Source organism: Scophthalmus maximus, chromosome 16 (genome assembly GCF_022379125.1).
Source record: "Scophthalmus maximus strain ysfricsl-2021 chromosome 16, ASM2237912v1, whole genome shotgun sequence".
Classification (NCBI taxonomy): Eukaryota; Metazoa; Chordata; class Actinopteri; order Pleuronectiformes; family Scophthalmidae; genus Scophthalmus; species Scophthalmus maximus.
The window spans coordinates 13,168,976-13,191,017 of record NC_061530.1 but is presented as its reverse complement, the minus strand read 5'-3'; the positions used below and the strand labels follow the sequence as shown (position 1 = coordinate 13,191,017).

Below are 22,042 nucleotides of genomic sequence, written 5' to 3'. Positions count from 1 at the left end.
GTCAAGTACTCCATCACTGTGCCAAAACAGTCTGTCCTTTGTAGGCTGCGTCCTTGTCTCCCTGTGTCACTGCGCTGTGGGACTGATGTGATCTGACTGACAATGGCCGCCTTGTCTGCCAGGTGCCGCCGTATAATCCTGCTTTTACAGGAGGGCTCCCTCGTCGCCGAAGGACCAGATAGACTAACGGTGTGGAAAAAAGACACGAGCCAAAAAACAGACGGCGTCATTTGCTGTTGATTGTAGAAACCATCAATGAGTCACTGTTCATCATCTTTATTTCTGCTGCGTGGCACACACTGAACAGATCAACCAAATGTCATTTTTTTTCTTTCCGTTTTATCCATGGCTACCTGTACATAAAGGTTTCTTCCTAAAGGAGATGACTTCAGATGCCAAAATTCAAATTAGGTAAACAGTTGGGTTGTATTTGTTTGACCAAAACTCTTTTTTGACCCTTTTAAAAAGCAAATCTGAGACACACAATCTATAAAGACGCACGCCATTACAGGCTTCAGTTGAGTAGTCGACAGGGATTTTGCGTGCAGGCGAATTTACACACTTTGGGAAAATGTAAGGATGTTTAAAAACAAGTCGTCGGTGTTCATTATCATTATGTTGTACATTCTTTGAATGTCTCGGATAATGATGGTGTCATTAAGTCTGTAATAACTATGTGAGTGTTTTCATCTTTTCCCCCATTTGCATCGGCGGTAATTGCCAGCAATTAATGTGTTCTGGCTTTTTTGTCTTTTGGCGTAGCTCGACTTGTGGGTATGTACACATTCATTGCTTGTCAAACCTTCGTCCTCTTGCTCTCTGCCAAGATGTAATTAGGTGAAACAGTGGCAGTCTGACGAACCTGGATCAAACCAACGAAACATGTTTTAGCCATTAACGGTACTTTTTTTTTTACTAAATTCGTTATGCTCGCGCTGCCGTTGCAGATATTTTGATATTTCCCCGAGAGAAATATTAAGATAACATTATGCACTTTGCCAGCAACACTTAATTACACATTAAAGTCATATCTGAGTGAAGAACCGTACCCCGTCACACTTTAGAAATCGTAGCGACAGCAGACGAAGCCGAGGCGCCTCAGTCCCACGAAAAGCTAACATACACTCTCAAAAAACATTACAGACGATATGTTACAACCAAACAGCGGCAAACTGTAATAGAGTTCACATTTCACGTATCGTATGTACAAAATGTTATTTTCCAGAGGCGACGGTGATCGAACCACAAGCCAGCGTCAAATCAATCTACAAAACGGGTCTTTACTTACTGAGCATGTGGAGGAGAACGTAGGTTCTTGTAGCGTCTATGTCTTGTGTGTCTAGGCAATGGGTCAGTTTTCCATAGGGACACGTTACAGATCAACACTTACAGATCAACACTTAGTAGTTGTCCTTATTTTTCCGCCGAAGCGGAGTTTATTAACAGGACGCCTTGAAGCACAGTAAGGACTAGACAGAGACTCATCCCACCTCGTCCTCACAAGGACGCTCGGCACATTGGCAGTCCGTCCGGTCGAATGTGAGCCGGTTTGCGACCCAGTCCAAAGGAGTGACTTTATTCACACGGTTACCAGATCACAGGGTTCAGCTCCGAAACAAAGGAAAAAGTGTTTCTATGTATGAGACCAAATTGCCCCCACGAGGCAGAGAAGGCAAATGAGCCGATATCTGCGCTACGGCGGCGAGCAGCGGTCAACGCGGGTTCCCTCGGATACGATCCGCCGTCGCCCATTATTTTTTCGTGCTCTTACCAGCCTGTGTTGCTCTTTTCCACTTCAAGAAAGGAAGAAAAGAAAAGAAAAAAATGTAGGTGTCACAAATTAAAGTTTCATGAGTTGAGTCACTCCTCGCGATAAGAGAAGTCGATCCACGAGACTCGGCGTTCCTACAAAAGGTAGAAGCCGTCCTGCGGCAACACTATGGGCGTGAAACCAAAGGCCAGTGCCAGGAGCATACTGGAGGGGTGTAGGCAGGCGAGTTCAGCCGGTGAGCTTCTGGCAATGGCGTTTGAGTCACTGGACTCATCCAGTTTGCGGTTCTGGGGGGAAAGATGACAATTAATTATTTTTTCTGTGGGCTTCAGCATGAATCTGAGATTTAGCTCAATACAATAAAAAAAAATCAACGAATATTCATATATTGATGAATATTGCAAAGTTTTTATTAAGTGCGTCTCCGTCAAGATTTGACTCTTGACTGAGATTTTCTATTCGGTGTATCGATAATAGAAAATGTGAGGAGAGTAGTGGAAAAGAGAGCCAGTAAATACATAATGTTGTGACTCCAACAAGGTATGCAATATTGAGCTCCATATAAGTGTTGATATTTTTTGTAATTATTACAATGCAGTTTCATTGTTTGTCTGAGCTCTTACCACACACACTGCAGTATCCACCGTTTGGTTTGACACCAGTTTTTGGGCCTAGAGGGAAGAAAACAAGAAAAAAACCCAACCCAGAAACATTAACTTTCATTCTTTATTTGTCTGCCTGTCTCTCACGATCACACACTGGCGGATGGTTGGTGGCAAGAAAATCAAATGAAAACGGTCATGGAATATAAGCAGCTGACTTGCGTCTCTGATATCATCAATCATTTAGCCAGTCCTCGGCGTAGTGGAAGGAAGAAATCGTCTTGGAATTTGAACAATTCTCCCGGCAATTCTCCCGGCAATAAAAAAAAGTCTATGCTAATTCCCATAGTTTGGACCAACATGACGCCCTTTGTTTAGTCATCCCCCTCAAGCGAGATGTGTAAGATTCCAGCGTGTTTGTGTAGAAGTTTGTCCGCGCGCGGCTCAAGGTTATGACAGTTTAATACACTCAAACTTTCCTCGCACCGCTCCATGCCACGGAAAACAGACCCACATGCATTCGTGCGCAAGCACAAACACAAAAAACACAAATACACACTCGCAGATACAGAGATCGACCGCAGAAAATGATAAAGTGACTCGACGGTGGTTTGGGAAACATAATAAACACTCCGCACATTGGTTTCTAAGTAGAAAGAGGCCAGATTGTGGAGAAGCATGATTAATTGCTCTATAGGAGGTCTTTCCTCCCAGAGGATGCTTTTTTAGCGGCGATAAATCATATTATCGCTATTAAAATCCAATATGATAGATTGTCTCGCTTAAAGTATGTGATATCATCTCATTTAAAGAATACAGCCCCGCAGTATTTATCTGAGGAGAATAGCAGAGGTCTGAAGTGTGTTGGTGAGGCCAAAAAGTACCGAAGCAGCAGCTGCAGGATTTATAAGCACATTCAAAGCAAAAAATGTAAGTTATGATGTTCAATGCTAAACATCCGCACATTGGGCACATTTTGTGAAATTTAATTTTGATATTGCAAAACACCTTCCCATTTGCATGTCATTGTCTGTGACTGAATTTTCAAGAGAGTAACATGATGGGATTTTGTATGCGTTGACGTTGACGAGTTAAATGAGTAAACGCTAAGAAGTGATCGAAAAACAGAAATAACTGAATCTGCAGAGGAAGATTGTGTCATATGATCAAAAAGCTACAGTACAGTTACTCAATTGACCTTTTAATTGTTCTGTCAACGCTGGTTTCCGAGGTCAAAAATGAACTTTTCGACCATTAATAACTTGAATGGTTTTGAGATACTTGTCAGTATGATACTCGATTTTACAAGTAATCATGCACCTACTTTGAACCGGTGATTGTATGTGCTGTGCAAATGCAGGAGAAAGAGATGATAGGTTCATAGAAGTATGTGTGGCTTACGTCAGCAATCATATTATTTAGCGTTGATTCAAAGCCAATAGGTTTTTACTGCGGAAATAGACAATGTTTTTCTCTTAATCTTGTCATTATGTTGTTAAAACTGATTACACAGTGTAACAGTGATTTAAAAAGAGGACACCATCCGCGCTAATATTGGTCTCCTATAAGTCAATAAGCTTTCACCATGTCATTCTCTTGGCCACCGGGACGCCACCGGTTTTGGCCTAAAGATGACACCTCGATTTCACGGCACAAAGGAACTGCGTCACCCGTTGCGTACCCAAGACAATCAAAGAGAGCAGCGTTTTTACCGGTGTCCACCCACAATGATGGAATTGCCAGACGGCGGAAGAGACGAATTGACAAAAACAACACACACACACACACACACACACACACACACACACACACACACACACACACACACACGCGCGCACACACGCACACACACACACACACACAACCTCTGTGGGCCTAACGTTTCTGATGTTACCGTGGTAACCAATTAGCTTTGACACGACAGCTTTGGAAACGCAGACTTCCTGCCCAGGAGGTGGTCGTGGGGAGGGGGCGTACTGCGTTCGCCGTCATAAAAACCATCCCTGAGCCATCAAGGTGACAGAGCCAGACTTCTGACACTCAGACAGCGGCTCTGAATAGATCTGGACCTGCTGTTTAGGTCCAAGGCACTTTTCTCTCAGAAGTGTTTCTGACGACGCCTGGTAGCACAAATGCTTCTGTTTATTTTCCTTCTCAGTAAAACGATATATATCTTTTTAGCGTGGACACGAGGCGCAGCCACTAACCGCAAACACAACTTTCCTCAACTGCATGGAGAGCACTGCGGGTCAAACATACTGTATGTTGTTTGGGGATTTATAGCACTGAGAACATTATATTGTCTGCAAACTATGCAGTCAAACAAAACAGCGCTGCAGAGAGGAATGTGTTGTACTTTGGCATGAAGAATGTTACTGATCTCTAGATACCAGTGTTGTTTCCCGGGTTTTCTTTCTCTGGAGGTTCTTCGAGGCAAAATGGGGTAAATATAACAACATTAAAAATACACGTTTACATTCAAAAATTCATACTCCTAAATAAGTATGAAAAACGCAAACATGAGAAATCACCTTTTTTTTTAATCCTTCTCTCGCACATCTCCACTTTTATCTATTTTTTTTACGACTAGAACTGTTTTATTTTGAAATGTAACATCAGTGCTGTGAATCAGAAAGCTCTCCATCGAACACCTCACCTGTAAGGTCCCGCAGATGTGATATAAGGAGTCTCCGTCAAGGTGCAGTTTGGTCACGTCTGTCAGCGGGTCCGCGGCACTGTTGGTTCGCTCCTTAGGCCTCCGGGTGACGCCCGCCGTGGGCTGAATTGGGGGCTGCGGTTGCCAGACTCCAACGTCGGTGCCGTTGCCAAAAGCCTGGATGGCGTTACCTGCAAGGAACGATCGTAACGACTTGTGAGCAGATTTATGAGGACATACCCAGTGGATCCAGTGTCATGCCTTGTTTTCTCTCTGCACTGCTTTTTTTAAAAGGTAGTCTACACATCTAACAGGTTTGCCGGTTTCTTCCATTCTTGCATTAAGACATGGACAAAAAACATGTTGTCAATGTCCAAAGCTGCTTAATATAGATACTTTAGATCATTTGATAGGCTTTTAAAAAAAATCTGTTTATTAGCTAGGATTCTCAAAGCTGTCAGAAACAAGAAAACATACAACAATAATTTATGTAATGTAATGTTATTTGCTCTAAGATAACTTTAAATGAGTCGTGATCGTTATAACAATCGACTGGGCCTGAGATTCTGTCTAAGCGCTGCAGGACGTCTGGTTAAATGAAAATTGCTGTACGTTCTGAAGACAGACGTTGTATTTCATGTCAAAAACCTGATACTATTCCTGTTTCGAGGCATTATCTTCCACTCCATCTGACCTTTAACGGCGAAGCTGGGGGAGGGGAATTTGTTTCTATAGAACCCCCCTAAATATGGAAAAACTCACGTAGGCATCTATTGCTGGTGAAAAACTCTGCGAATTTATCGCAGTCCGGCTTGCTGTTCCCGCTGCTGCTGCAGTCGCACCACGGCGAGAGGCTGATGCCCAGAGATCGCACGTAGTTGGGCGTCATCACCGTCCCTGCGGCACAAAAGAGAAGGAAGCCGCCGTGAGTCGTGGAATCTGAGCGTTCGGGTCGTCACTCAGCAATATAGGAAGACGGTTTTTTGGGGGTTTTTTTACAAGGTCTATAGAACTTGCAATGAATTGCAAGGTGCCCTATTAGAGAGCAGTGTTATCATGCACAACTATCATTCCATTTCGCAAAGGCTTCACCGCGTAATCGGCGCTCTGCCGGCATTGAGGTGTGGGGCCCGTCGACTCTCGCCCTCTGCCTTGACTTTGACACAGCAACCCACTGCATCGCGGTCATAAGCTTCGCTGACTTGTACAGTATCCCCCCCAAATTATGCTGCATGGCCACGGTGGCCTGGTCTGTTCCGCAACATCCATGTTGTTCAAAAGAGGCGTCGGTGTCGACAATTGTCAACACCATCGTTGGTGGACCACTGCAGCTCCCGAGAGTGTCGTTTAAAGGGGGCTTTGGGGCCCAGTCGTTCACCTCGCTGCGTGGACAAACCCCATGGGTCCCCTGCAGCGGCCGCGGGTTCGGCTCCGACGCAGTGGCAACCCCCCCGTGACGTCACCCATTGGTTTGTGAGCTGCCGTTTTGAAGCTTCGGAGTTTGGCATTTTGGCCAGCACCTTTCAAACCAGAAGTAACCATATTTAGAGGAGGGGGGGTGTGGCCTGACTGAGAGCTCGTCCACCTACACCCGCGACCTGCACCCTTTGTGCGGTACTCGATGGGACCATCATTTACAAAATGGACATCGTGCTGAATTGGAGAAGAGTTGAAACTTGTGATTTAGGAACATAAACTCCACAGGCAAAATGCTTACAGATGGCGTTTCTATCAAAATGATTGATTTTTGCAACCAGTGGAGTCGCCCTCTGCTGGTCATTCGAGATAATACAGGCTTTTTAGGCACTTCAGCATTGGCTTCAGTTCACTTTCTGTTCACCCGTTGACTACGTCCATTTTTATACACAGTTCCGATCTGCAGCCCTTTGCTGCACGTCATCCCCCGTTGTTTCTCCCCTTTCCCGCTACACTTCTGCTCTCCTTCCTATAATAAGGACCCCCCCCCCCCTGCTGTTGCTACGCTGTTGCGGGAAGTGAGCTAATCCTGATGTAACAGAATAAAAGTGTTGCCTTAGTTTTCTTTTTCACTTAATAGCCCAGTACAAGCAGGCTTTATTATTGTTGTTGTTGTTGTTGTGTGTGTGTGTGTGTGTGTGTGTGTGTGTGTGTGTGTGTGTGTGTGTGTGTGTGTGTGTGTGTGTGTGTGTGTGTGTGTGTGTGTGTGTGTGTGTGTGTGTGTGTGTGTGTGTGTGTGTGTGTGTGTGTGTGTGTGTGTGTGTGTGTGTGTGTGAGAGAGATGAGTGGTTAAGCCAGGGGCACCATTTAGGAGGTGTAACCTGTGTGTGAAGTGGTGTAGATTAAAATGTCGGCCTGTTGAGTTTGCAATTTTCGTCACCGTTGCCCCGTGTTCAGATCTCATTATGAAAACTCAGCGGGACGCCATGTTTTTTTTCCTTTTCTACGTTATGAAAGCCGCTGTTTAAGGAAAGGCCCGATCAAACGGAACTGTGAACTGCGATGGCATGCGCTCCCCACAGATTTGCAATTTATTGACCGCGATCTCGGGCCCGTCTGGCTGCCGCGTTGATCCGGTGCCTCACCCCTGGCGCGGAGAACACATTAAGATAAAGTTACCTGGCTTGGAACTCAGCGTCTGCAGGTGAACTGTGTGAGTCGGATTACATGCCTACAAAGACACTGGGCCTGAGCCACAGTTTCATTTCTAACAAAATTGCCACAGTGTGTGCAGTCTGTGTCGTCAAGTGACAATCACGTTCGTACGATTTCGCTATCTGTATGGATGCTTAAATTGTCCAGATCCAACTGTATGACTTGACCGCACCGTGGCAAGTGATCACTGTGGAACAGAATCGCCTCTTTCTCTCTTTGCTCTCTGTTCAGGAAGAACAAAATCTAATGAAAGCCACACACATCACCTCTCATCAAGTTGACAAAAGCTTCACGCAATTGGTGAAGGAGCAAGAAACAAAAGGGAAGTCGAGATCAAAAAGCAATACGAGCAAGTTTGACTGACTCGATTTGAACAAGTGATTTTGTGAGTTTCTTCTATTGGGACATTTTTCTTATTGCGAAAGCTTCAGCTCATCTGGACAGATTTCCCCGATTGTCGAGCAGAATCCCAGGGACCAAGCAAATGAAAAAGAAGCACCATTAGCGCCACGACTGATTCTCGTGAAACGCTCTGAGAAAAAACAACTCACCAATAAGACCCGAATAAGACAGCAGGCAATCAGCGTAGTTTTCCCTCAGACAGCCGGAGACGGAGCGCGCTTCTGGCTGACAGTTGCTGATGAAGTCTGCCAGCCTCGACCTGGGAAACACGGCAGACAGAAGAAATGAGAGGTGCAAATTTTCCCGACGCTGATATTGGATATCGAGAGCGAGCCGACGCGCGCGCTTTTGTCACATTTATGAGCAATGGTTCGATAATGTGACGCCACAGACAGACTGGCACGGAAGCACATTTTTGCGCGAGCCGTTCGATTCTGAAGCTGGGAGGTTTGAAAGTGAATACAATAGAAGGTGAAGTGTGAAATAATGAAACAGTGTCTTTTGCGAAAGACTATTTATAAGTTTGTTCGTTGTTTTTTTGTTTTTTTTTACCTATATAGTACAATATGACCCACTATACATGCTGTGCTGCAGTTATTGTTGATGACTCCTCTTTTGGTCTCATACTTGCATTAAACTGACTCGGCTTCAAACAGGCAATTTTCTGTCATTCATACAAAACGTCTGTTGAGTTTTTAGTTTGTACTTTGCACTATGATGGCAGTTGTCACGTCTTCAAATTGACTCTTTGCGGGTGAGAGTAAATTAGAATTGATTTTGCAATGGAGCAGACGAGATGTGGCCAAGTTTATTTACAATAGTACCGTGTGTGTGTGTGTGTGTATTGTATAGAATATACTCTTCTGTTCAGGATCCCTCCGTGCATCGTTACCTGCAGATGTAGTTGGTCTTGCACGAGCTCTGAAGGGACAGACAGTTGGGTTTGTCTTTGTCCTCGTAGGAGCAGACGGGCACGATGGTTTGTCGCCTGCGTTCGGCACACGCCGTCTGATCCCCCGCCGGACAGGAGCAGAACAGCATCCCGTAGCTGTATTTGTCTGGAACCTTAATATTTTGGAAAGCGACAGAGAGGAAAAGGACACAGGGTGACGCAGGCTGGCATTGTAGCCTGGAGGGCGAAAAGATAATCCCCTTCCATTTGTCTACGTCCAATGCAGCGTCCACCTGTGTCCTCGTCCTGGTTGTGAAAATCTTATAGTAGAAAAGTGGCAAAATGTAAACGTGGGGACCACAGATCCACTGTGGCTGCCGCCCAGTGGGGCGTTTGACACCAGGAACGAGTGATGACTCGAGTGGCGAAATAAAACTCAGAAAAAGCGGCACACAACTCTCTCTCTCTCTCTCTCCCCCTTCTCTCGCTTAATTACCCTGTCAAAGAACTGTCGCAGAGCTTTGTGGCACTTGCGCTTGTTGCACGCCTCGGAGGCCGACACCCGGCTCGTGCAGGGGTTGATGTACGCTGAGCGGTACTTCTTACACGCGTCATTCAGGTTGCAGGCTTTGGCAGCGTTCAGGCAGTTGTTCTCCTTCGTGGACGCGGGCTCGACTAAGAGAGACAGAGAGAGAGACAGAGAGACAGAGAGAGAGAGAGAGAGAGAGAGAGAGAGAGAGAGAGAGAGAGAGAGAGAGAGAGAGAGAGAGAGAGAGAGAGAGAGAGAGGAGAAAGGAGAGACGCGTCATTTTCGTAAATCTGCAGGTTACATCGTTGTTTGAGCATCGTGTAAATGAGAGACATCTGAGTTATCATTTGAACAGAGAAAGAGAAAGAGAGGGATCATGAGGAAAGAATATTAGTTCCTTAAAGGGATGTTATAATCATAATCTTCATCATCAGTATCATATTCACCATGTAATACAGTTTCATCCCCTCTGGGTGTGTCCCCCATTATTTTGCCATTTAAAAACAATTCAATTCCATCATCTCCCCAGAAATTGCACATCACCATTGTATCCACAAGGAAGATTCTATACATCTCTGGAGAATATTGTTAATATTGACGTTGATGTATCCAGACGGTGGGACGTGGGTATCCCTGAGTCATGTGGACAGATTTCCACTTGATGTCCAAAAAATTGTCACTCATCTTTTTTACTCATTCAAAGCCAAACTCTCACAACAGCAAAGCAGGTATATGAGACGTATGTTTGAGCCTCGTTGAATTCAGTCATACTTGTATTCGCAAAACGAGACATTATACAAACTGTGCGAACACAGACATAGTCTACAAGGGTTGGATTTATTTTAAGATATCGCGTCAAATTTGTTGCTCCAGTTGCTCCATTCGTTGCGTCGAGTTCGTTGACCTCACCGGCTAAGCGGCGCATGAGGTCCTCATCAGATTCCTCTGTCGGGTCTCATTAGGTCAGCGTGACCTTTGTCATTATCATCAAGACCGCGGACGTGCTCATCTCATCTATTCAAATTTGGACCAAAAACTCAAATGCATCATCAAAAGCTACACCAGTCATGTGAGTACATCCCACTTTGTGCTTTTGTGTCGGCTTCTGTTTTGACCTCGCCATCACATCTCTGTGTCTGTCGAGGGCGATTGGGTCGTCATAGATAAACACTGAGATGTACCCGTTGAAAATGAAACGCAAACACCTGCTGAGACGCGTTTTTCGCCCATAGTGACAGTACCTGAACCAAGCCAGACATCTTCGCTTCCATCGCAGCATGCCCATCCCTCCATCGGAGCAGAAGCACTCCGTGGGCCGCCGTAATGACGCTCACATCTCATTTTCTCATTTGTTGTAGTTAAAGTCCTTCCTGCTCCACTGGCTCCCGCGCAGTAAAACAAACTGTATCCTCGGCCTCGGCACGGAAGAATGAATCCTGTAATTCTGCCTTTTGAGGTGGAATTGAAGTTCACTGCACTCTTTCATGCACCACAGAATGAGGCCTGATTAAATCTGAATAAGTTCTTGAACCTCGGGTTAATCACATATTATAAAACCCATTACTTACATCTGACGAGTGCCGGGAGATGTGGGCTGTGAACCTCTAGTGGCTGTTTGTAGCTCCCGGGCCGAGGGTCTGACAGTTTCCCCGCAAAAAGTGCTCCCCTTCGCTGTATTATCAGACACTTTAAAAATAAAGCTCTTACCACGAGGAGTTCACCGTTCATTCAGTTCATGCGTGCGTCCATGTAGCTAAGCTAAGTGGGAGTAAGAAGGTTGAAGCGTGAGGCCTGAAGCTGCAGGTCACAGTGTGGCACCATGAAGACCTGACACCCTGTGGCGGGAGGAAAAAAACTTTTCAAAAGCACTTTTGCATGGGGTCACATTCTCTCCTCCAGAGGAATAATTGAAGTACAAACATTTATCACGATTTCTAAGTTATTCATGGGAGAATCAATTTTCAACAAATACTCCCCCAGAGTCACGTCGTCAAACTGTGACGCATATCCGAGACCTGAGTGGGTGTTGCATGACGAGAGCAATCGAAACACAACCTTTGCTCGTGTCATCTTAAAGTCTCAATGTTTCTCTGTTAAATGCCGCGCAATGTCTTATTTAATTTTGAGCCTGCCATAACATCCTATCCTGTTAAAAAGACCCACTGGCTTCAGGAAAACAAAACCAAACTCAGCCGTCTTGAGTTGCAGCCCCTGAGCAAGGCCACCATGTCGACATTGACGCAGGCCCCAAAACAAGCCAGTCAAGGGAACTACTGGAATCTGACCCTTTGACCTTCAACGGGGTTGATACAAAAGACCTTTTGAAGGAGCGCCAGCCAGGTTGGGTTAAAGAGGAACCAGGGAATTTTGCAAAGCCAAAAAGCGTATGAAATGCTCGTGAAGGGTGAGCGGTGCATTTACAATATGTCGATCACCTTATCCAAACAGTTTGAACCTATTGGCACCAAGAAGAATCTCCCTTCAAACGTTGGCATCTGCCTGCTAAAGTAGTTTCTACGCAGCTAAAAGATAAAAAAAAACTAAAACCACCAAATAGAACCTCGTGCATCTGACCCTGCAGCCCCCTTTACTTTGGGACATGTTTATGGAAGCAGCCTCAGGATAAATTATAATCTTTTTTGCCCAGGACGTGGAATAAATAAGACCAATAAAATCTGTCCTGGACTGACGCCACCATTTAACACGGGGGCAGTGAGGTCGGAGGCAGTAGAGCGGGGCCTAAAAGAATCCTCTCCTCTTCTCTGTGGGGTTTATTTCCAGTGCAGCAGTTCTGGATTACAGTATTTTGCCAAGAAGTCGCTCGCGCTATAGCTTTCTGTCAAACTATTCCAGGAGTAGGGACAGGGACACGTGGTCATGGAATTACCCTCCCATGTCCGAGAAATGCCGTCAGATGACCCAACAGTTTGTGTTGTTGAGATTTTTGCATCGGCCTACGTACGGCACGATCCCAGTTTTGACATTTGGTTTGGTTCAGGTGCGTCATCGCTGACGGGCCTTTGCTTCAGGCAAGAAGATTTGATTGTAGGTTTCAGGACACACATGCTGGGAGAACGTCATGCCTCCTTGGTGCCGTGTGTCCTCATAAGAAACTGTAGTCAAACCTTGAATGTTGCAAATGAGTTCCAGTCCACGGTGTGGTTTTTAAACTCCTGTGTCGATGTCCTCGTGGTCAATCCTCTGTCTCGCGGCTCCATCTCCTCCCTCAACTCAAGAAAACCCTTTACCCTTCAACCTACTCCAAAGTCTTGCATGTTTTCCGAGTAAAGGCAAGCCACTGACTCTATGCTCAGTAAAGGTAAAGAGAGGACCTTAAGGTATATTATTTTCAATCACGGTTCAGCTACACCGCAGCCCAAAGTGTGTATATTACGTATGTTCAACATTTTAGGTTCTCTAGTCTTTTTATACCTGATTCTACTGCATATTTCCACAAGCACGGACTCTTAAAAAAAACCCACAGAAAAATAATTACATTACAGAGTCTCCATTTACATAACTGACCAAAAAAATAAAAGTCCTTCGCCGTGTATCACTGCTTCATTTACTCCCTCCACTTGCTGCCCCTCTTTGTCATCCCCCATAATGGAAGGAAAACAGCAGTGGTCAGAGCGCTCTCCTTCATGGCTCCCTGTCGTCTATTAGGCTTCCCGCCAGCGTCGCTAAATCCATGCCCAGTGTCTGGGTATTTATGATCAGACCCAAGACCCATTTATTAAGTGCACTCGTGCAATTAGCAAAATCTCACTTCGCTCCGACCGCCCCCCCCGTCATCCCTCGCTCCTTCATCCTGCACTGATTTTAAAAAGCAGAAGTTCAGCTGAATGTAGCTGATGCACAAGGACGCCGCCGTAGGTCCGTGGGACTCGCGTGGACCAATAAAACATCAATTCACGTGGCCAAATGTTACGACCGAGAGGCAGCGGCGATGGAGATCACGATATTTAGCGATGGTCATCTGAGGAAGTTCAAACCCAATCCATTCATCCACATAGTGAGAAGCAAACAACACCCTTTGGCGGCCAAACTACCCTTTTAAAGCTTCAGATTTTTGGGGGGAAGGTAAAATGATATGACTGGACACACGGTGCTACTGTGACTGCAGGACATGGGAGAGAGATCAGACATTGTACCTGTTAGTGGACTTTAGCTTTCCGTTTTTTCATGAAGTCCGTTATCCCCTCGGCTGAAAGGACATTCCACTTGGCCAATTAAAAAAAAACTACAACCTTCACCATTAAATGCTAATTTACTTTTCACCATCAGCAGTTGTCAAATAATGTTACGAAAGAGGACTTTCTTCTCTGTTCTTCCTTGTAGCTTCCCACTTTTTAAGCAGAAGTTGTTAAAAAAAACACGAAGCTGCTCATTCATATTCATGCTCCTGTGATTTGGGAGGTGTGGGGAAAAAGAAAAAAAAAAAAACCTCGGCCGCTGGGATATTTTTGGAATTTTGAGAACGCGTGTGTCACTGCTAATGTACGGGAACGTGGGCTGGATGATTTGCATGGAGGCGAGTAATGCACGAGTCACATCGTGATTATGTGTTTGTGTGCACATGTTTGTTTGCACATGCGGTGTGCTCAGCTCAGGTCATATCAAATAATTTTAATTCCAGACCGAAAGACATTATCCTGTGTCACCTGCAGCCAACAGCGTTTCATTTTCGTATCTCAGCGCCACGATTAGTTGCCTGCACCATCACTAACGGATGCATATCCACTTGGCTCCCTGCGCACAACTTGTCATGGCTAAGCCATCGGGCACACTCATCTTTGTGAGGAATTTACGCTCTCCAAGCCGCTTTCCTGAGCCTTCATCTTCCAATGACGCTCATGTGTCAAGGAGTGGCAGGGAAATGCTGGGGGTGGGTTAGTCAGTGTGTAAGTGTGTGTGTGTGTGTGTGTGTGTGTGTGTGTGTATACGCATGACTGATAATACGTCTGATAGTGTTTTCTCAATAACATTCTTGGCATGATTCATACTATCAAATATTTTGTTTTGACGTAGCTAATTCAAACAGTCAGAACTCGGTAGCAAAGTAGACAAGATGGGTTTTTTTCAGTGTGTGTTTTTTAACTTTGAAATTACAAAGCCTAATTCTCTCTACGCACATTAAAATGACTTCTGCTCACAGTAAACTTCTCTCAGCACAGGCTGAAAATAGGGTTGTCTACAGTTTTAATCATAAAACGATCGAATAAATGTTGTGACAAAGCCTTTGGTGGCAGAGCAAAGCAAATCACACAAAAAAAAACAGCTTTCTTCCCTCGTAAGATTTTAAGAAACTGGAGAATTATTGCTGCCAGGTACAACTTTAGATTCCCATGTTGATCTAGTCTGGCGGGATGACCATGAAGTATTGACCCGTGACTTTCTTGATCAAATTCAAGACGCAATTTGATATGAGGATGACATATTTTCGTAAATACCGTTGTGCTTGAACGATGGCAATAAAGTTTTTGAACTTTGAATCTGGGAATGATGCATATCATTTATCAGGAAAGTGGCTTGTGTGCCGTGTTGGACGCGGGCTTACATTACACCCCCTGTAGTTTATCCTGTGTACTCTGTACAAGTGGCTTTTGCAACACACCTATTATGCTTTCTATTAAGAAGAAGTGAATGCTTGCTAATAAATATGATATGGTTTTGTCTGTTTTGAATTTCAAACTTCGCATCCACAACTTGCGTCTAACATGGGGAGTTGAGCCCCCTCCTCGCTCACTCAGCCGGAGTGACTTGTTTTATTCTGCGGTGAAAGAGGGGCAGAATGAAAAAACTGAGGAGAAGCGCGTGAAAGGAAACGCCTTCCGATGATTCGCTGATGTGACTCAAAGCAGCCCTTGTGTGCAAAGGGATCCGCAGAGGTAAAGCGTCTCTTCCACCGATGGCGACTCTGATGCTCAGCTGAGGGTTGTTTGCTCATGTATGTGCAGTTGACAGGCAGGCGGGGCCTGGCCAGAGGCCGAGGACGAGGACGGAGACCGCTGAGGAGGAATCTGTTGCTTCAGGCAGCTAGACCCCCTAAGTTATTCTTGAGATCTTCTCCACTGGAAAAAGAAATCCTCGCGCCAGGCTTCGTCTCTCGTTCACGGACTCAATTCTCTGTTAGACTACTGATGAGGATAGACTGGGAGGAGAGGGGCAAGATACTGGGTACTCAGTAGTGGGGCAATCCTACTGCTGGTAGAGCGGCTGCTTCCATGAAAGTAGAGTGACATGGCTCGGGGGTTTCTGAAAACACGCAGAGTCTGTCGCTGAAAAACATGTACGCAGTCGAGGAAAATGTGCTCTAATTCGTTGTGGTTACAGGAACAAAACCTAAGTGGCAGAAGTTTATTGATTTCAAAAACTGAGTAGTGTTTCCTTCAGTCAAGCAAAGAGTACATACAGGACTGCAGAATGAAAGTGCGTATTTCATTCCCTAGCTCATTCTCACATACAGTAAATGTGCTGCTCCAAAATATCCGCCTGGAATCTAATAAGTACGCGCACCAGTATTGCTGGACTCGATATAAACGGAGAATCAGTGCATCTCGTCTCTGAAAAGTATCTTACTTGTAATGAGTGGAGAATGTGATGCACAAGCAGATATTCTCTATGCCATTTCAACTCTAGCCCTGGGATTGCAAAGAGCATAAGCAAGAGGAGCTGCAGATACATTTGTAATAATCCCAAATTGTCTGTAGCGCAGTCGGCTACAATTTAGAAATTACTTTTTTTAACTTGATGATGCCCTCTAGTAAATTGATTTTTAAAGACATAAACATGGTATGTGGCTTTTTTTGCTTTGTTCTGGGCTCTACTGTGTCGTCGCATCGCTCTCCCCATCTGCACAACAGCATTGTGTTACATGTCCGCGAGGCACTTGTCCAACGATCCACAAACGATGCAGACTTTTCCGCTCTTGCGTAGAGACTACCCATTCTATTGGCTTTGAGAATTGATACCAGTTATAAATACACCACGAGCCAAAGGGTTTTTTTTCGTTGGAGACATGAATGAAGACGAGTGAGTCAATCGAGCTAGAGCTCAAAATAAAGAGGAGGGGGAGTGAGAAATGAAGTAACCAGCGTGGCTCCATGGGCAGAAATATCAGTGGACGCCGATCCAGTGTCTCAGTTCGACCTTCCTCGCGGAGAAGAACCTTCTCCACTATCTCAACAAGGGATCTCTGACCGTCCCTTATAACACACGACATGCTAAAGCTCATTTGTATTAAATACATGTATCGGTAAACGTTGGCTTTGAGCCAATCAGAGTGGTGAGCTTATCAGGTCTCGGCAGCGAAACCCATGGGAGACAATATGGATCATTCCACGCCCGGCTCACGTGCATTATTGTACGCTGCACACTGCCCGAGGCCCGACTCAGTCGGAGACAGGAATGAGGTCACTTATGGCAAATGGATCCCGTATATCTCACCCATTAAGTGTTTTTTGGGGGGTTTTTTTAAGAAGCCCCTCTGGCTGTTTACACACTTGTATACAGTAAACTGGCGACTCAGCTCCAGCTCCATCTCTGCACCCAATTTGTCTGGCTAACACAAGTGATTTCTGACCGCGATAGCACCTAATAATGATAAAACACACACACACACGTTAAGATAACAAGGTCTCCGTACAGTGAGTCCCTGGCTTTGATGGAAGAGCGTATTAGCAGCTAATCAGATTCGTTGTCTTCATCAAGAATTAAATATCGCTCAGTAGGATTCCTTACATTTCAGGGATTTTGCTGTCTCATCCCAGCTGCATCAAGCAAATGATTTTGTAGTTTAAAAAAAAAATGACTCAAGCTTCTTTCGCTTGGCCATTTTTTAATAACCCCCGTTTTGTCTTATTTATAGTGCAATTATCTGAAAGCCTCCCAAATTCTTCCAGTTTTCTCTTCCGTTCTCCGCGAGTGTCACGTCGCTCGACCTCGATCTCTTCATTACATCTGCACCATTCCAGCGCAGGAGAGAAATTCCAAATACCGACAGACTTTTCTCTACCCCCCCCTCGTTTGAAATACGGTCAACATTATGTCATTGCATGTGGAGCAGAGCCACTGTGCGACGCTGCGTGGATTCAATCACAGCGCCAGAGAGAGAGAGAGAATATCAAATAACCATCTTTTTTTTCAACACTGAAATAGTAGCTGACCAGTGCAGCAGACGTCCTCCTCCAGCCAGAAAGCTCAACATTGACGAGTGCCAGCGAGTGCTGCACTTGTCACACACACACACACACGCACGAACGCACACACGCACACACACACACAGCTCGTGTTCCATCATCCAACACAGACAGATGGTTAATTGCTCCTCTGTGCGTGTCTGATCCCAGCAGATGTAATATGGGCCTGTCTAGGTGAGTACGCTCCCAAGTTCACCTGCACCCAATTGACGTATGGGGTCCTTTCTGTTTTTTTGTTTCGTTCTTTGAATCCAGGCATTCGGCCCCTTAGAATGCCACCGGATCTCAAACAACACAGGCTCTACGAGTAATTAAAAACGGGCGCATACTGTAAATGCTACTTAGTTCCGTGACAGAAGGGAAAAACTTGCAGACCTCTCATCGCTTCGAGAGCTGAAAGTGAACTACACTAAATTACTCCGCTCTGTGTACGTCGGGTCACGGTGGCAGATAAAAGCTTTTGTGACGGATAATGGGGGCGTCGAAAGCTGCAGCCTGAAACCAGACGGCAACAGAAAAGAACGGTTGTCAAGCGGTGACAGATCCGCGCGGCGAAGTGGCGACCGCGACCCGTGGGGTTTTTTTTTGAGGAATAATGGCCGCGTGTGCGGTGACTTAAGTCTGCACATTGTCCTGACTTAAACCCGAGGAATGGCAGCAATGCAAAGGCAGCCTCTCACCTGCGATGATGGGGGCCAGGCGGAAGATGTCTGAGAGCCGGCTGTTGACTGGTTCGTACGGGGAGTATTCCAACAAATCATTACCTGCATAGGGAAACAAAATGATAAGTCAATGATGGGCGTTCGATATCGTGTACGTGCAAACATGTATGAGCAGTGGGTGGATGTCATCTGATTCTCATTAACATTATGAAATCAAGTACACAGTGTGGATAATTGAGTAAAAACCCTTTAATTACTTGTATTGATAGCACATGACATGAGCTCTTATTTAGTGAGTGCTCGTATGCGGAGAGATTGTGGAGGAAGTTTGACCTCAGGTTCATTTAGTAACCGGTGGGAACATGTGCCCGTATAATAAATCTCTTGGCACCATGGAGACACCGCGTAGGACACGTATTTGTTCTGAGAGCATGTATGCTGCTTGATCTTTTTTATAAGCGGACTCGCTCACTGCATCGGGACTGAGGTTTGCAGGAAGAAGCGGACGCCTTCGGGGCCAAAAGGTCACGGTGCATTTGCTCAAAAAGTGTTATACTTGAGCACAAAACTGAGGTCCTTTGCCCTCCAGCATTTCCCCTTTAGGCTAATTATGTAAATACTGAACTTTTTACTCCATTGCTCTATGTGATGCTTGTTTCTTTTCACCCGCGAAAACATATTATTTGATATAATTCAGTGACTGATTAAACTATTTTCATAAAGAGGGTCAAAAAGCTCCACCTTGGAATGATGCTATACACACTTGAACAGATCAGTGACATTGTACAGCGTATTATAAAGCAATGACAGGGGGCATTCTGACTCTACTCTTTCTGCTCTTATAATGTCTGTCATACATAGGGGGACCAGCAGTTTGCTCTGAATCGTCGCCTACCCTGTAAGCTCTGGAATATGCTCCAAAAGATCCGCAGGCAGTTCTTCTCCTTCTTCATGCCTCTCCTGCACCTGCAGTCGTACAGGGGGCTCTGCTTCATGGCGTCGATGGCGCTGCGGCACTCGCCCTGCGCCTCCGGCCCGGTGACCGCGCTGAAGTTGCTCTCCCGGCCGGCCACGCACTGCCGCATGGTGCGGTACTTGGTGCTGCAGGTGTGCTCCTTCAGACACTGCTCGCTGGCCCTCACGCAGTCGAGGCGCGCGGGCCGGGACGCCGCGCCGCCGACCCCCTTCAGGCCGAGCACCGGGTCTGCGCCACGGGAGTCACGGTAAAGGGAGTTACAGCAAAAGCGCACAACTCATTTATTTTTTCTTCTTTTCTTTCTGCACACAGTTTGACTTCCGAGCGATCGATTATCTTTGCGTTGCACCTTTTTTTTTTTTTTTCTCGGACCAGAAGATGCTGAGCATCGGATGCTAGAACTTTCGGAACCCCTGCATGTCCGCAGTTAGAACAAAGGAAACCGACACCAACATCTGTTTTTTAAAACATCTGGATTTGCCCCCCCTCTGCCACGGAATTATTACGGTTATTACAGACCCCCACATCGTGTAGAAATGCAACAGATTCATTCGCCACTTACCCGGCAAGAACAAAATAATGACAAAAGTTGTTAAAATCATTGCGCCGGGAGGCTCGTGGCACAAGTGGCTTGGGTGCGAAGGTGTTGCGCGGATTGATTTACGAAGTGTCAAGAAGAATCCGTGAGACGGGTCCACTTGTGTTGCACATGACGGGGGCTGGGGTGATGATGCATCCTTGTAGATCCGACAGTGGTGAGCCCAGAACTCCGCGGCCGAGTCCAGCAGCTGAAAGCGCGCGACGCGTAAAGACGCAGCGCGTCCCGCTCCCTCTGCTCCCAGCGGCTGCTCCGCGTCCCCGACGCACAGGACTCAAGTCTCCAGCTGCGGACTGCAAAGTTGAGATCAAGTGAAGACTTAATTACGGACTCAACTTGTGCATCACATCCCGTGCACGGAGTGAGAGCGTGTTTCAGTTGTACATCCCCCCCCCCAGAAAAACACAGCTGGGTCAAAAATAACCCAAACCAGTACACACTCCGTTACGCATGGAGAGAAACCCCATGAAACAGCAGCGTGTAATCCGGACTGTTCTCCAGCTCAGATCAACTACAGAGGCTCCGGATGCGAGGACGCGCGGGGGGCGTGACGTCATGCGACTATGCGCACATGGACCCCCCCCCCAATCAGCCAATTGTAGCTCAGTGTCAATTTACAGAACAACTGATTTTTGACAGCTTTTTTTTTATAACAGTTTCGTTGTGGGGATGTTTCAAAGTTTCAAGGTATTTCGACACCTGGAATTGAATAGCAGCAGTGTGTGAGGGGGGGGGGACAAAATCATATTACTTCTTTATCTGAAATTGCAGTTTTGCAGTTTCTAACTGTTGACAGAGTCGTTTCTATTATAGTTTGTTTTCTCTGCGCCCAAGTAAATAAAACATATATAGAAGATGAAGTGGGAAATGAGATACTCTGGAGTTTACTGATCATGCAGCCTGTTTGTCAGGTCAGTGACCCTGCAGAGTCATATTGTGTTTGATTTCTACATTCAAATGTTATGTAAACGATAAATGTACCCATTTGATTTGTCGCTTGCATCTTTCAAATTTATCCAAAAAAACCCAACAATAAGCACTCATGGCTGTAATGTGAATGTTATAAATGCATATATTTGCCTAACTGATTTGGATCAATTCCAGGCGGTGCCAGGTGCCAGTTGACCTTTTGCACACAGCTACACACTGTTCATGATGCAGCACACATGTACCGCCTTGTTTGTGGGCACCTCATGCAGATGTTTCACACTGTATTGTATAGTATGTGAGAATTAAGCTTACCTCTGCTAACATCAACTTTAAGGGAAAAAGGACTAGAAGCACACACTTCATGTGACGCAGCAGTGCGTGGCTGGAATATTTATCAAACTAAATGGATCACAAGGAGGAGATGCACCAGGGTCTGGGGGGGGTGTCCACATCCGCTTAACAATTTGCCAGTGGAAAGCAAGTTTTGAAAAAATAATAATAATTGAGACCGCAATGTCATGCCAAGTGTCAAATTTACAGAACAAAGCCCCTTCGGTGCCAAAGCCCCCTTCATTTATTTATCATCCTCTTTGTTCTCTTTAGTTTTTGCCTCGGGGCTCTCTGCTGCCCCCAGGCTGCACCGACTCTGTCTCGTGCGTGTATGAAAATCCATAAAGCAAAGAGTCAGAACGCCAGCGCAATTATTTCAAGTTTCCAGCACAGGTTCATTTATTCATAGTGTGGGAAAAGGGAAGAGAAGTGGCCCCTCTGAAAGACTGCAACTTTATTTGAATAGAAAAAGGATCAGAAAGCAAACAGGGGAAATAAAACAAACCGACCGGAAAAACCTTCGTTTTGAGAGGGATCCCACGAGACTGCCGAGCAGGATTTAGGATATTTCTGGTTATGTTTTCACGTGGCCTCTGGAAACGCATTTTCCAAACTGATATAATGTGGTTTGGAGTTATTAATTGGCCTGTTCCATACAAAACAATGTATTCTGTGATGATGATCATTTGGTAATTTGATCATCTGGAACCAATAGGGGCACCAAAGTTAGTCTGTTGCCTCTTTAAGTAACATGCTTTAGGGAAAATGTAAACATCTAATACTGTATTCATGTGAAAAGCCTGCAGCAAAGTAGTTGAACCGACGGCGAGAGTTTGCCAGCAAGTTGAATCGATGGGAGCAC

General features: G+C 45.6%; 1 protein-coding gene across 1 annotated transcript; it reads right to left on the bottom strand.

Annotated features, from left to right (window-relative positions):
* Positions 1-260: 260 nt before the first annotated feature.
* Positions 261-20,502, bottom strand: gfra1b (gdnf family receptor alpha 1b). Its single transcript, XM_035612570.2, has 10 exons — positions 19,885-20,502; positions 19,242-19,550; positions 18,365-18,448; positions 9,451-9,629; positions 8,955-9,127; positions 8,212-8,321; positions 5,792-5,926; positions 5,030-5,220; positions 2,395-2,442; positions 261-2,058 (listed from the first exon to the last, which is right to left on the bottom strand). The coding sequence occupies exons 1-10, from the start codon at positions 19,922-19,924 to the stop codon at positions 1,906-1,908; spliced, it is 1,422 nt and encodes a 473-aa protein (XP_035468463.2). The 5' UTR covers positions 19,925-20,502; the 3' UTR covers positions 261-1,905.
* Positions 20,503-22,042: the final 1,540 nt, after the last annotated feature.

Bases quoted from the DNA above. Each gene is read 5' to 3' on its own strand.
- gfra1b (XM_035612570.2), bottom strand. From the start codon at position 19,924: ATGATTTTAACAACTTTTGTCATTATTTTGTTCTTGCCGG. The intron at 18,449-19,241 runs GTAGGCGACGAT...TTCCCTATGCAG, and splicing joins CATATTCCAGAGCTTACAGG to GTAATGATTTGTTGGAATAC. The intron at 2,443-5,029 runs GTGAGGTGTTCG...TCTTCCCTCTAG, and splicing joins ACATCTGCGGGACCTTACAG to GCCCAAAAACTGGTGTCAAA.